This window comes from Peromyscus eremicus, chromosome 1, assembly GCF_949786415.1.
Source record: "Peromyscus eremicus chromosome 1, PerEre_H2_v1, whole genome shotgun sequence".
NCBI lineage: Eukaryota > Metazoa > Chordata > Mammalia > Rodentia > Cricetidae > Peromyscus > Peromyscus eremicus.
In genome coordinates, this window is record NC_081416.1 from 161,559,213 (window position 1) to 161,571,345 (window position 12,133).

A 12,133-nucleotide genomic window follows, 5' to 3' on the forward strand; every position below is an offset into this window, starting at 1 on the left:
CAGTAGGACTTGCCTTTATCTATTAAATAAAACCCCAAAAGTTAATAATATTTGGTATAATCCATATAAAGGAAAGTGCTTTAAGCAGATAAAATGAAATTACACATTATTTTAAAATATAAAAAATTTTCACTTTCAAAATTCAATTGCAAGTACGAAACTGGCAAGCTTTCTTTGAGCAATGTTAATATAAGTTGCCATTTCCAATAGAAATGTTTCTCAGCCTTCAGTAAAATCTATAAAGGTCTTTAGTGTTAAACGGATCTGTAGGTCATGTGGGAGGCTGTTTGTTTCAGTTTCATAGGTTGATAATTCTGAAGTCATAAAAGTTGCTATAGCTAATGTCAAATTGTCGCATAAATTAAGGATGGTAATTCAGGATTCTTTTTTATAACTTATATGTAGCACATTTTCCTCAAATCCATGGTGTGAAAAATAAAAGACAGATAAAGGTCAGATATGATTGTGGTTTAATTTTAGTTTTATTTAATTTCTCTTGAGTTCTTATGCCATATATTTGGCACTGTACATGAAACCATAGTAATGTACAAAGCATTTGTGCTTTAGAAGTTGTATTAGTTGTGTTAGTCAGGGTTGTCTACGTGAACAGAACTGATAGAATGGACATGTATGTGTATATGCATGCATGTTTGTTTGTATGGGACTTATTAGAGTGACTTCCAGGCTGTGGTCCAGCTAGTCCAACAATGGCCATCTTCTGATGGAAAGTCCAGAATGTAACAGTTGTTCAGCAAATAAGGCTGGGTGTCTCAGCTGGTTCTCAGTATATGTCAGAATCCTGAAGAAGTAGGCTCTAATGTCAGTGAAGGAATGCCTTGGCAGCAGGATATACGAATTTACAAGTGAGAATGAGGGCAAGCATGCAAAAAGCAAAATCTTATTTCTCCCATATCTTTTATATGTTCCACAAGATGTGGCCCAGTCTTAGGATGGGTCTTCCCACATCAAATAATCCAGTTAACTAAAAATCCCTCACAGTTGTACCAAGTTGCTTGGGTTTTTAGTGAGTTCCAGATGTAGTCAAATTGATAGCAAATGATAATTATCATAGAAATTTATTACCATTTGACAGGGAAAAAATCTTGTTTGATATTTCACTCCATTACTTCATTTCTTTGTTTTCTTACCTCTTTCCCTTTTTACCTCTATTTTTCTTCATCTTTTTCATATTTATGTTTAATAATTCTTGGCGGGTCAGAAAAGCTGTTTACAGTAAAGCAACACTTCTGCATTTTTATAAAATCTGATAAAAAATAGTATTTCAAACTGTACAGTCACCAGAAGTACACAGTTATCAAAAATGCACACATTTCACTTGGCACTTCTGCATTTTTATAAAATCTGATAAAAAATAGTATTTCAAACTGTACAGTCACCAGAAGTACACAGTTATCAAAAATGCACACATTTCACTTGGCACTTCTGCATTTTTATAAAATCTGATAAAAAATAGTATTTCAAACTGTACAGTCACCAGAAGTACACAGTTATCAGAAATGCACACATTTCACTTGGCATCTCCAGCACCTTCAGCTTTCTGTGCCTGGTCTGTTTTGGCATCTCCATTTTCTGCAGGATTATTCTCATCTTTACCAGCATCGACTTTCCCCTTCTTGTACTTGCGGACCTTCTCTTCCTTCTTTGCAGGGGCCTTTTTAGGCTTGGGCTCTGGCTTTGGAGGAGCAGGTTTAGCAGACAACCTTGCAGATCTTCTCTGTGGCTCATCCTTCACCTTGGCTTTATCTCCTTTAGTATCCCCTTCAGCCTTTCTTTTGAGCATGGCGGCGGCCAGGGACGTCCGTGCTGAAGGCGGGGATGCAGTGGTGCTCGGGTTTGGTCCGTCCGGGGGTCGTTCTCTCTGCTTCTTCACACTCCTCAAGACTAAGTTACTCTTGACTAGTTCCTCCAATAAATTTCAAATATACAGTGTGGCCTAAGTTTTGTACAGTGTACCACACTGTAAGTAGATAATGCTGGCTTTGTCCAAGGTCTCCAAGTACGTAGAGGCATTGTCTACAGGTGGTACACTCCATATCTTGCAGTTCAATAAACTGATCTAGGCAAGGAAAATTTTTATTCCTTTAAGTTTTTAAAAATGCTATTGTAAAGGCAGGAAAAAAAGTACTTTTAAACCAATAATGTTGGGATAGCTAGATGACCCTGGGGGAGAAATCAAACTCAATTCCTACGTAGTGTCTACAAGATACTTTCAATTACATATATAAAAAAAATCATGCCAAGGTAAAAATTCAGTACTTCCAGATAAATACAGGAGACTTGCTTAAGACTTTGTAGTAAGAAATCAAAATAACCTGTAAGAGTGTCACAGACTTTCCCTAGAAATTTATATACAAAAACAGCCAGTGAGAAAAAATTAAAACTGATATACAATGGTTATACCCTTCATATTTTAAACATTATTTGTGTTTAGGGTACATAAAGAAAATTTACTTGTCAATGAATCAAAACAGGTAAACATATTCATCAGAAACTAAAGATGACAAGGAGGCTTGCTCAGATATTTTACAAAAGAATATATGAAAGTAAATAATTAGATTAGTAGCCATTAAGAGAATGCAAATAAAAGTTACAATTTAAGGAAACCATAATTCAAAAACATCCCAGAGCCATAGAGTAACTGGGATCCCACATCAATTCAGAGTGTGAAGTGGATACCGTGTTTGGGAATCATTGTGGAAGTTTTAACTTAGTGTACAATGGCCACGTGATGCAGTAATTGTCTAATAAATTCATAACTATATCACAAAAGCATAATGTTGAATTAAGTAATGCTCTGGGCAACATAAAGTGGACATGGCATGTGCACTGTGTGTATATTGTTTTTGTTTTTGTTTTGTTTCTACCAGGCTTTAGAACTAGGGAAACTAAAGATAAAAACCAAAATAAGAGCTTTCTGATGCAGCCTGTGGAATATGCAGCAGAGGTATGTGAGGAAACCGTTTGAAGTGTTTTAAGAATTATCAATCTTTGTTGAGACAGCAGTTCTTGGCTGTATGCAATTTTTAAAACTTAGTGAAAACACGTTTGAAATGTGTACATTTTATTGGATCTGAGGCACATTGGCAAATGTGATGCAAATGTTTATTAATGTGGCCACCTAGTTTTCTTAAATATATTACATGGTTTTTTTTACCTACTATCTAAGTATTGCACTGTAGTCCCCACATTCATTGGACAATGCTGGGTCCAGTAGGCAGGGTAAGGAATAAGAATGGAGATTTTCTCACCAAAAATGTAAAGGACAACAAGCTTCAATTTAGTGCTTCATGATGTCATGATGTAGCTTTCCTTACCTAAGGGAGGAATATATTTTTGATGGGGAAAACACACACACACACACACACACACACACACACACACACACGCACGCACGCACACACACACACACACATTTTGAAGGATGGCTGTAGAAGAAAGATAATTCTACCTACTTAGTCATGAGTCTATACCAGGAAACAAATGAATTTCTTGTGTCTATAAGAAGCAGGACTGGGAATTTCATTTACAGCTGCTGGGAATGGCTAAGCTTTATGAAGTGCTGAGGGAGCCAATTAATGACAGCATCTTGAGTAAAGAGTTTATGGATATGAATAGTTTTCAGGCTCCTTAACAATTGATGCTAGATGCAGCCAGATGGGGTGAATGGAGAAAATTCTCCAATTCATTATTAATTCCACAAAAAGTATATAAAAGAAAAATAGATTGCATCAACATCTATATTTCTATGATTTCTAGAGAAAGGGTGAAACATGACATTTTAATTGCAATAATATTGAATGATTGATTATTCCATAGAGAAAGATGAAGCCAAGCACAAGTGTGTATTACCAAGTCTAGGTCACGATTGTACCAAGAAGATGCACATCAGTGTAAAGTATCCTTAGAAGAACGATTCATTATTAAACAAAACAAAAAACTTCAACATTATTAGTTTGAGATGGATACATGAAATCAGCAAAATATGTTTGTGTGTATCTGTATCTGTCTATCTGTGCATATGTGTAAAAGGGAAAAGGGTGAGTAAAGGAGAGGGAGGGCATGTGAGAGGGAGGAAGGCAGAGAAACAAGTAAAATTGCACTTAATATGTAGCTCCTCCTTCTCCATAACGCCACACTGTAGCTGCCTTCATTGGAGTTTCATTCATAGACCTTGTTGAGAACCAGGCTACCCTTCTCTCATTCTAATGGGGGTAATAGTACTCAATGTGTGTGGGAATTACAATTCTGCAGAAATGTGATGAGGTTGTATGCTTATGTACTGGAGGTGCTTCACGCTGGCTCATCTGGACAAAATGTGCAATTTTTAATCATTTTGATCCAATGTTTGAAAATTGTTGTTGTTAAACCTTCAATTACAGAGACCTCTCATGATGGTATTTTCATAGCTAAGAAGCGTATAACACATTTTGGGTATCTATTCTTCTGTTGATTGACATCAAAGCTGACTCTTGAATTTAACTGCTGCAGATGGTTTGACCATGAGCATAGAGATACAGTTGTCTCTGTGGCACACCGCCTTAGAGTTCTTCATGTATATATTCACACACTAGGTAAGCTATCACTCTGTCTTATGGTAGATCTAACTTTAGGTTTTGGAGGAACCACCATACAGATTTTCAATAGCCATGAAATCAATACTACTCTGACACAGGGGCCACTTGGTCCTAACTCAAGTCCCGTTTGGACACTTTGCTTTGTGCTTTATCCCTTGCATTAGTTTAAGGGAATTTTCAATGTCCTGGTAACACAGCTGAAATAAATGCAGCCAGGAGTACTGATTTTTTTCTTTGACAGTAATTATCTATTTTGTCCATTACTATTCTCTTCTCATTGTGTACCCAAGTTTTTGAATTCTTTGGGTCCTAGTAGTAACTCATATGCAGGATTAGTATTTTTAAAATAAACCTGGATTACTCATCAACCGAGGCATGTAATGAAAAAAGAGATTAATGTGTAATAAAATAACTCAGAACACTGGAGGCAAGAACCGAGTCACATGCATGGGAATATAGCTTGTGTGAGATCTGTCACTGAGGTGATGAAAATGAGAGGAAGATGATTAGTAGAGAGTTCACCAAGTGATGGTATCTCAGCTGTCTCCTGAGAAATGACTTAGCTTTGCACAAACTTTCATGAAATTCCCAGATGCATTATGTAAGGAGGAGACCATACACAAGAACAAACTTTCTAACAGAGAGGCATGAAGCAGAGCTATGTTTAATAATTCCCATTTCCAATCAACATTACAATGGGAAAACCTAAACTTGAGGAAAATTCAGGGAAAGAAGTGGGACTCTGTCATTAAGTCAATGGTGTTCAGCTTCAGAGTACTCTAATGGGAAAGGTCCCAACCCTGAGAGCCTCAACTTGGCCTTCTTATCAGAATGCTGGTGAGAGGAGAGTTGGTCCTTATTTTTCCTCTTCCTTGCCCACTTTTGGTTCTCTCCTACACTACAAAGAGTAGTATGTGTTGCTTATGCCTTTGACATCTTGGACAGTACAGCTTTTCCCCCACCAGAGAGGCATCAACATACAATTGGGTACTATGTTGTTCTCATCTTTGGGAAAGAAAATGGGCAGAAGAGAAGCAGAGTGATGCTCTTCAGTGTATGATGTCAGCCTTTCATGTTTACTATAAAAACCTAGAGAACTTCATGCAAAATACTGTCAGTTACTGAATATGTCAGTCATGAATTAGTGTAAGGCATAATAGGAATAATTTTCCTTGCCTGAGGATGCAACATAGTACTTACATGTCAACTTTCTTAAAAAACAAAAACAAAAACAAAAAAACCCCTTCATTTATGTCTTGTATAGTGTGGCACACACCTTTAATTCCAGTGCTTAGGAGGCAGAGGCAGGTCTATCTCCATGAGTTCAAAGCCAGATTGATCTATGTAGAAAATCTCTTGAGCAGCCAAGGGCTACATTGAGAGACATTATCTTAAAAATAAATAACCTTCACTTATTAAAGTACTGCTTGATAAATGTTGAAGAAAAAAAGAAAAAATGAAGTATGGCTTACAGCTACCATTACAGTCAGTAAACAGCTAAATAAAGTGTACAGAAGCATTGACCAGCTGTAAATTGCACCATGCAGTTCAAGAAGAGAAATTAACACAGGGCTTTATTGTGGGATTTATTAAGGCAACTCCACATAGTTAAAAGTAAGTTTATTTTGGGGTAATTTACAGCCAGTAAAGGGGTTGATTACAGGGTCCGGGAGAGGTGAAGTGCAGTCCAGCAGTGTTCTCTGGAGAACTCTGCTTGGTCTACCATCCAGCATCCAGGATCACAAGGAACCAAGAGAGCCTACATATCCAGATCTCAGGTCTTAAGCACTCCCTTCTCGGCCCTGCCTCAAGGGCAGGTCAGAGGTAGGCATGACAGTTGCCAGAAGCCTCGCTGGGGATGGTACTTTCAGGTCAAAGCTGGAACAGCTACCCACTACAGGGTTTCACAAATTCAGTCTTCTAAAGAGACTCCCCCAGGATTGGGAACAATCACCTTTGATGAAATAAGACTAACAGATCTCTGTGCTGAGCCTCAGGTCACACTGACCCTGAAATATTTGTTCATTTAGTTAAGAAAAGCAAGAGGCCAACATGAGAGGAACTGAACTGGCTTAAACTGGAAAGAGGATCTAAGATGCTCTGGTTCAAACAGATTTTCCAACTGTTCTTTCCAATGTGCAGTGAAAGGATAGCTCTTCCCCACACTAGCTCATACCAGGAGACCATGTGGCTTATAATGCCTCAATTGTTTACACTTTAATGAGGAAAAAGTACCAATTAACCAACTTTACTGTGTCTTTCATTTATTTATTTATTTAAAATTTGTTTTTCATTTATATACCAACCAGTCCCCCCTCTCAGCCCTCCCCCCATCTACTTCTCCAAAAAGTTAAGGCCTTCCATAACGAGTCAACAAAGCTTGGTACATTCAGTTGAGGCTGGACCAACCCCCTCCCCCCCCATGTCAATCTCTGTACAAAGAAAATAGCAGAGAGGGGAGACTCAATGAATGAACTGAAACATGTGAAGATCAACCACATTTTCTGTTAACATTTCATGCACTAATTGTGTCTTGACCATTGAAAGCAAGGAAATCCCACTGTTTAGTTACTATCTGTAGAGAGTTTGGGATTTCCAAGTAAGGGGAAGTTAGACAGGAGCCTGTGCCCAACTTTTAGAATAACAGCATTTACAAGGACTTTGGGATACATTCCAAGAAAATAGAAAACAAAGCTCCACTCACATGAAATATGGCTTTTATCATTTATTTCAGATGGTTTTTACACAGCCTTTTTTTTTTTTTTGCCTATGCTGCTCAGCTTAAAGGGCCTGCTCCACAAATAATCTTCACCTGTTGCTTCCAGATGAGGGTTGACTGATCTTTAGTGTCACTGATCTTCTGACAGTGTAAGGAAGTTGTGAACTCTTCCCTTAGAAAAAGGTATTTTGACCCCAACACCTCATTCAGACATTTTCATGGAGGGAATGCCCATGGTGCAGCCTATGTGTGGGAGATCTTCAGGACCGGGGGACTCTGTCCTTAGCAGTTGTGTGCAGCGGTTCCTGCTATAGCATTACTTGCATGCAGTAGGTACTTACTCAGTGCAGCTTCGGCAAATGCTACTTGATGGAGTCTATGCTTAATATACTTCATGAACTGTAATAGTTACCTTCTTATGAGAAATTGAATCTTCAATACAAAAGATCAAATTCAATTACTTTTTAGGGCTGTGTTTATAGTGAACATTTTCTATAGATTCTGTTATATATGTAGCAGTGTCAACTTTTTGACCAACCTGTGCAGATCTTGTCTTCTGGACCCATGATCTGAGGACCTGAAAAAATGGGGCAGACTACAGTCTAATGCTGTAGACAACTAAAGCGATAAATCCACGGGAGTCTGTTTAAGAAGTATTAGGGAAATTTATTAAGGTGAATTGAGAAAATACATCATGAATACAGACCACGGTAGACAGCTGAAGTCATCCTCTGATCTGACCAGGAGCGAATCCACCTCTCAGGCAGGAGCAGGGAAAAGGGGAATGGGACCCTTCTCCCTCTCCTTTTAAGAGGTCATGTACAGCAGCAGAAAGCATCACCTCCTTTGGGCCCTATAGCCAAAGGTCATTGGCGGAATAAGTACCACTACAGAGAGCCTTGCTTCAGTTTCAGTATACTTTATACATAGAAGTAACAAAAAAAGCAATGATCCAAGGACAGCTGTTTGAGTTCAGCAAAGCATGATCAGAAAATAAATGTAAATAAATGTCAATAACCTCATACTAAATATTAATAGAGTTACCCTTTCCCAGAACTTTCTCAGGTCAGATCAATTTAAACACAATTGCCTGGAATATACTATAGATTATATCTAGGAAAGCAGGAAAGCAAGGCAGAAGGCCATATCCAGATTCAGGTAAACTGAGGACGGCACTCCACACATCCTTTCACCAGATTGGGTTCAATAGCTATGCTCTGACATCCAGCAAGAATAGACATGTCTTGTAAATTGAATGTAAATGTTTAACACAGGAGACATGAAATCACACCCATGACCAATCCAGTGAACAAAATGCACCTGAGGTAAAAGGCCCTCTGCCTCTTTTCCTGGAGACTCTCTCCCAGTTCCTCAAGGCATTGTTCACCATGGGTCATTCTTTTGACTGTTTTTGGACACAGTAGTAATGTTTAAGAACATATTCTGGCATCAAATGGTGAAACTAAATTCATTTAGCAAAGTGAGAAAAATATTTAGCAAATATATTTTTTATGTTAATTAAACAAGTAAAAGCACAAAATTGTAGCTAAATATTTGGCACAGTGTGATTAACATTTAGTTGTAATTATTGTAAGAATGAATTTGTTACATAAGTTTTACTTTCTCATGTCCATGTTTAATAAAGCAACCATCTAGAAAATTATGGGAACTGACAATTTACTTTTCAGCTGAAAAATAAGTGTGTGTGTGTGTGTGTGTGTGTGTGTGTGTGTGTGTGTGTGTGTGTGTGTCGTTCATAGAACTCCTATTGAGAAGACCAAACCTCCTTTGGATTAGGAACTGAGAGAAGTGGTAATTTAATCACTCAGATTAATTTGAAGTTGATGTGAAATAACTGAAAAACTATTGATTGTAGATTCAGAATGGCTGTCATTGATCTCCTGACGAATCAGTCTGCCTCGAATCTTTGGCATTAGCACTGCTAGTTCATTTCCTCAGAAAACTGTGACATTTTTCTTTTCTTTTTAATGAAACAATTGAGAGAATACAGTGACTAAGCATTGCTGGGCTTGGCAGGGTCACTGTTTCAGGGCCTCTTTCCTGGCCCTTCCTAGTTTCCTCCTAAAGCCATTCCATGCAAATGAGAGAATTGGGGGTGTCAGCTGTGGCAATGAAGCTTGGTGATAGATCTCCTCCATGTCTGCTTCTCCTAGTGATGCAAGAGAGGGCATTCAGAGTCTCATGGGCCGTGGACATGAGGATACTATGGCTGACCAGGAAGCGAACAGATGGGGCCACAGTGGCAAGGACCCCAATCACTACAGACCTGCAGGACTGCCTGACAAATACTGAGCATCCTCCTTACTGCCTCAGGAGGCTGTGCTGTGGGCTCTGGGGTCAGGACATGGGGTTCTTCACTTTTGTGTCTACTGTGGGTGTGGAGGACATACAGTGCACAAATAATAAATTTGTAAGAGATGAAGTTTCCTGTCATTGTGTTTTAGTGGGTGGAGCTGTTTGGTATAAAGGGTCAATACTAAACACAGTGGGGAATAGAATATTTAGGCTTAGGACTGATGTTCTCAGAAGTTACATAGAGAGATAGCTCTGATGACTGCCCCATTCCCCATTTAGGCTCAGGTTCCTGCTTTGCAGAAGAAACTGCCAGATATTCTACAGGACACAGAGAGAAGCAACTAAGAAACTGTAGGCCTATAGGCTGAAGAAAGATGCCCAACATTTCAGAGGAACTTTGAATGACTATACAGGCAAGCAGCTGTCTCTGTCATTTCCAGAATTTTTAGAAGTTGCTTAAAATGGTACTTCCTATTTACTTAGGTAATATTATATCTTTCTGAGGTCTTTGATGTAGTTGAAGACTAGATAGTTATAATTTTCCTTGGCTATGATAAAAGATAAATTGGATATGAAACTTTAGACTCACAAATATAGGATAGATGATAGAATATTTTCTTTAATTTTGCCAAATACAAATAGACTAGATATTGTAACTGTAATTCTTGCTTGATAACAGTTCTATTATATGTAATTTTACTATGTTAACATTAAAATGTTTCTTTTTGATTACACAGAGAAGGGGAAATGCTGTGAGATATTACTTTTGTACACTGGTTTAATAAAATGCTGATTGGTCAATAGCAAGGCAGAAAGTATAGGTGGGGCAAGCAGATGAGGAGAATTCTGGGAGAAGAAAGGGTTGAGTCAGGAGTCACCAGCCAGACACAGAGGAAGCAAGATGAGAAGGCAGAACTGAGAAAAGGTACCAAGCCACATGGCAAAACAAAACTAAAAGAATTATGGGTTGATTTAAGTGTAAGAGCTTGTCAGTAATAAGTCTGAGCTAATGGTCATAGAGTTGATAATTAATATGTCTCTGTGTATTTATTTCGGTCTGAGTGGCTGCAGACCAGGTGGGACACAGGGAAGCCCCCAACTACACCCGGAGAAAACTAAATTTTCACTTGCAAGTAGTTATCAACTGGAAATAGCTTCTGGGTTATGGATAGGGTTATGTGTCCAAATTTCTTTTCAGGTCTAGGACCCAATTTGGTGTAGACTCATGCAGGCCCTGTGCATGCTGCCACAGTCCTTGTGAAATTCAATTGTACGTCAATCTTCTTGATTTAGAGAACCTGTACTCTTGGTTTTCTCCATCTATTCTGGGTCCCACACTCTATCTGCCTCCTCTTTCAAAACACCCCCTGAGGCCTGAGGGGAAGGATTTGATAGAGACATCTGTTCTAAGCTAAGCAATCTAAATTCTTTCACTCTCTGCATAGTGTCTGACTGTAGGTCTCTGCACCTTAACCTATTATCCACTGGAGAAAGTCCTCTTGATGACTGAGCAGTTAACTATGAGTATGTCATAGATATGCCGTAGATATATTTGAGTATGCCATACTCTGAGTATGTGGAATATCATTAGGCGGTTTTTCTTCTTATGTTTTGTTTCATTTGGAAAGGTGTTAATTGGTTTCATACTAGATCCCTGACCTATCTAGTCACAGGTTCTTGCTTATCCAACCAGTGTCCAGTATATGTTCTATATCATGGTGTGGGCCTTAAGTCCAATAAGATATTGGTTGTTTACTCCCAAAAGATTTGTAGCACCATTGCACTAAGTATATTTTGTTGGTACAACACCATTGTAGATCAAGGGGTTCATGGCTGTGTTACTGTTTATGATTCTCCTTCGGTAGAGTACCTCCTTGTACCAAAGATGCTAGACTATAGGTGTGAAGGCTGTATGTAGGCACTAGTTTGACTTCTCTGTGTTCATGTTCAATGAGTTGTTGGTGTTCTATTCAACAGTTGATGTCTTGCTGTCATTTTGTAGATAACAACCTATAGTCTTGGCAATAACCTCAGTTATTTGGAGATTCACAAAAACCCCTTTGGCCAGCAGCTCAATTAGATGTAACCCAATCCTGCTAATGAATGCTTCATTTGGTGACTAGAGATATCCTGTTGGAGCTCTGTCTCCCCAGTATTTGGTGATTTCATGTACATCATCTGCATATATGTATATATTTTAGGAATCTTTTTCTCTGTCAGATTTCTGTACTACCCATTCAGATGGCTCTTAGTTTTAGCTGTCTCTCCATGTATTTCCTTCCTTGTCTTCTTCCCTTCTCCTCTCCATGATCCTCCACTTCCAGCTCCCCCTTATCTATCCATAATTGTTCTATTTTCCTTTCCTAGAGAGATCTACCTGTGCTCAGTTCTTTACTCTATAACAAACCTTGTGGTTATATGGATTTTTGCTTGGTTATGATTATGATTGCCTTAACAGCTAATATTTACATATAAGCTAGTATATACCTTATTTGTCTTTCTA

General features: G+C 38.4%; 1 protein-coding gene and 1 long non-coding RNA gene across 4 annotated transcripts in view; one reads left to right on the top strand and one right to left on the bottom strand.

The window, feature by feature from the left end:
• Positions 1-9,757, top strand: part of LOC131922825 (uncharacterized) — a 15,078-nt gene extending 5,321 nt beyond the window's left edge. The window contains exons 1-3 of one of the 3 annotated variants that reach the window (XR_009382415.1): positions 2,418-2,965; positions 4,401-4,592; positions 9,489-9,757. This is a non-coding gene — a long non-coding RNA (uncharacterized LOC131922825). Of the gene's footprint in view, positions 1-1,878; positions 2,966-4,400; positions 4,593-9,488 lie in introns of those variants that run through there. The other 2 variants (XR_009382416.1, XR_009382414.1) reach the window with 2 other exon arrangements.
• Positions 1,529-1,801, bottom strand: LOC131922749 (non-histone chromosomal protein HMG-17-like). The gene has a single exon (XM_059277591.1). The coding sequence runs from the start codon at positions 1,799-1,801 to the stop codon at positions 1,529-1,531; it is 273 nt and encodes a 90-aa protein (XP_059133574.1).
• Positions 9,758-12,133: the final 2,376 nt, after the last annotated feature.

What these genes read in the sequence shown, in the direction of transcription:
- LOC131922749 (XM_059277591.1), bottom strand. Translation starts at nt 1,801, where the DNA reads ATGCTCAAAAGAAAGGCTGAAGGGGATACTAAAGGAGATAAAGCCAAG.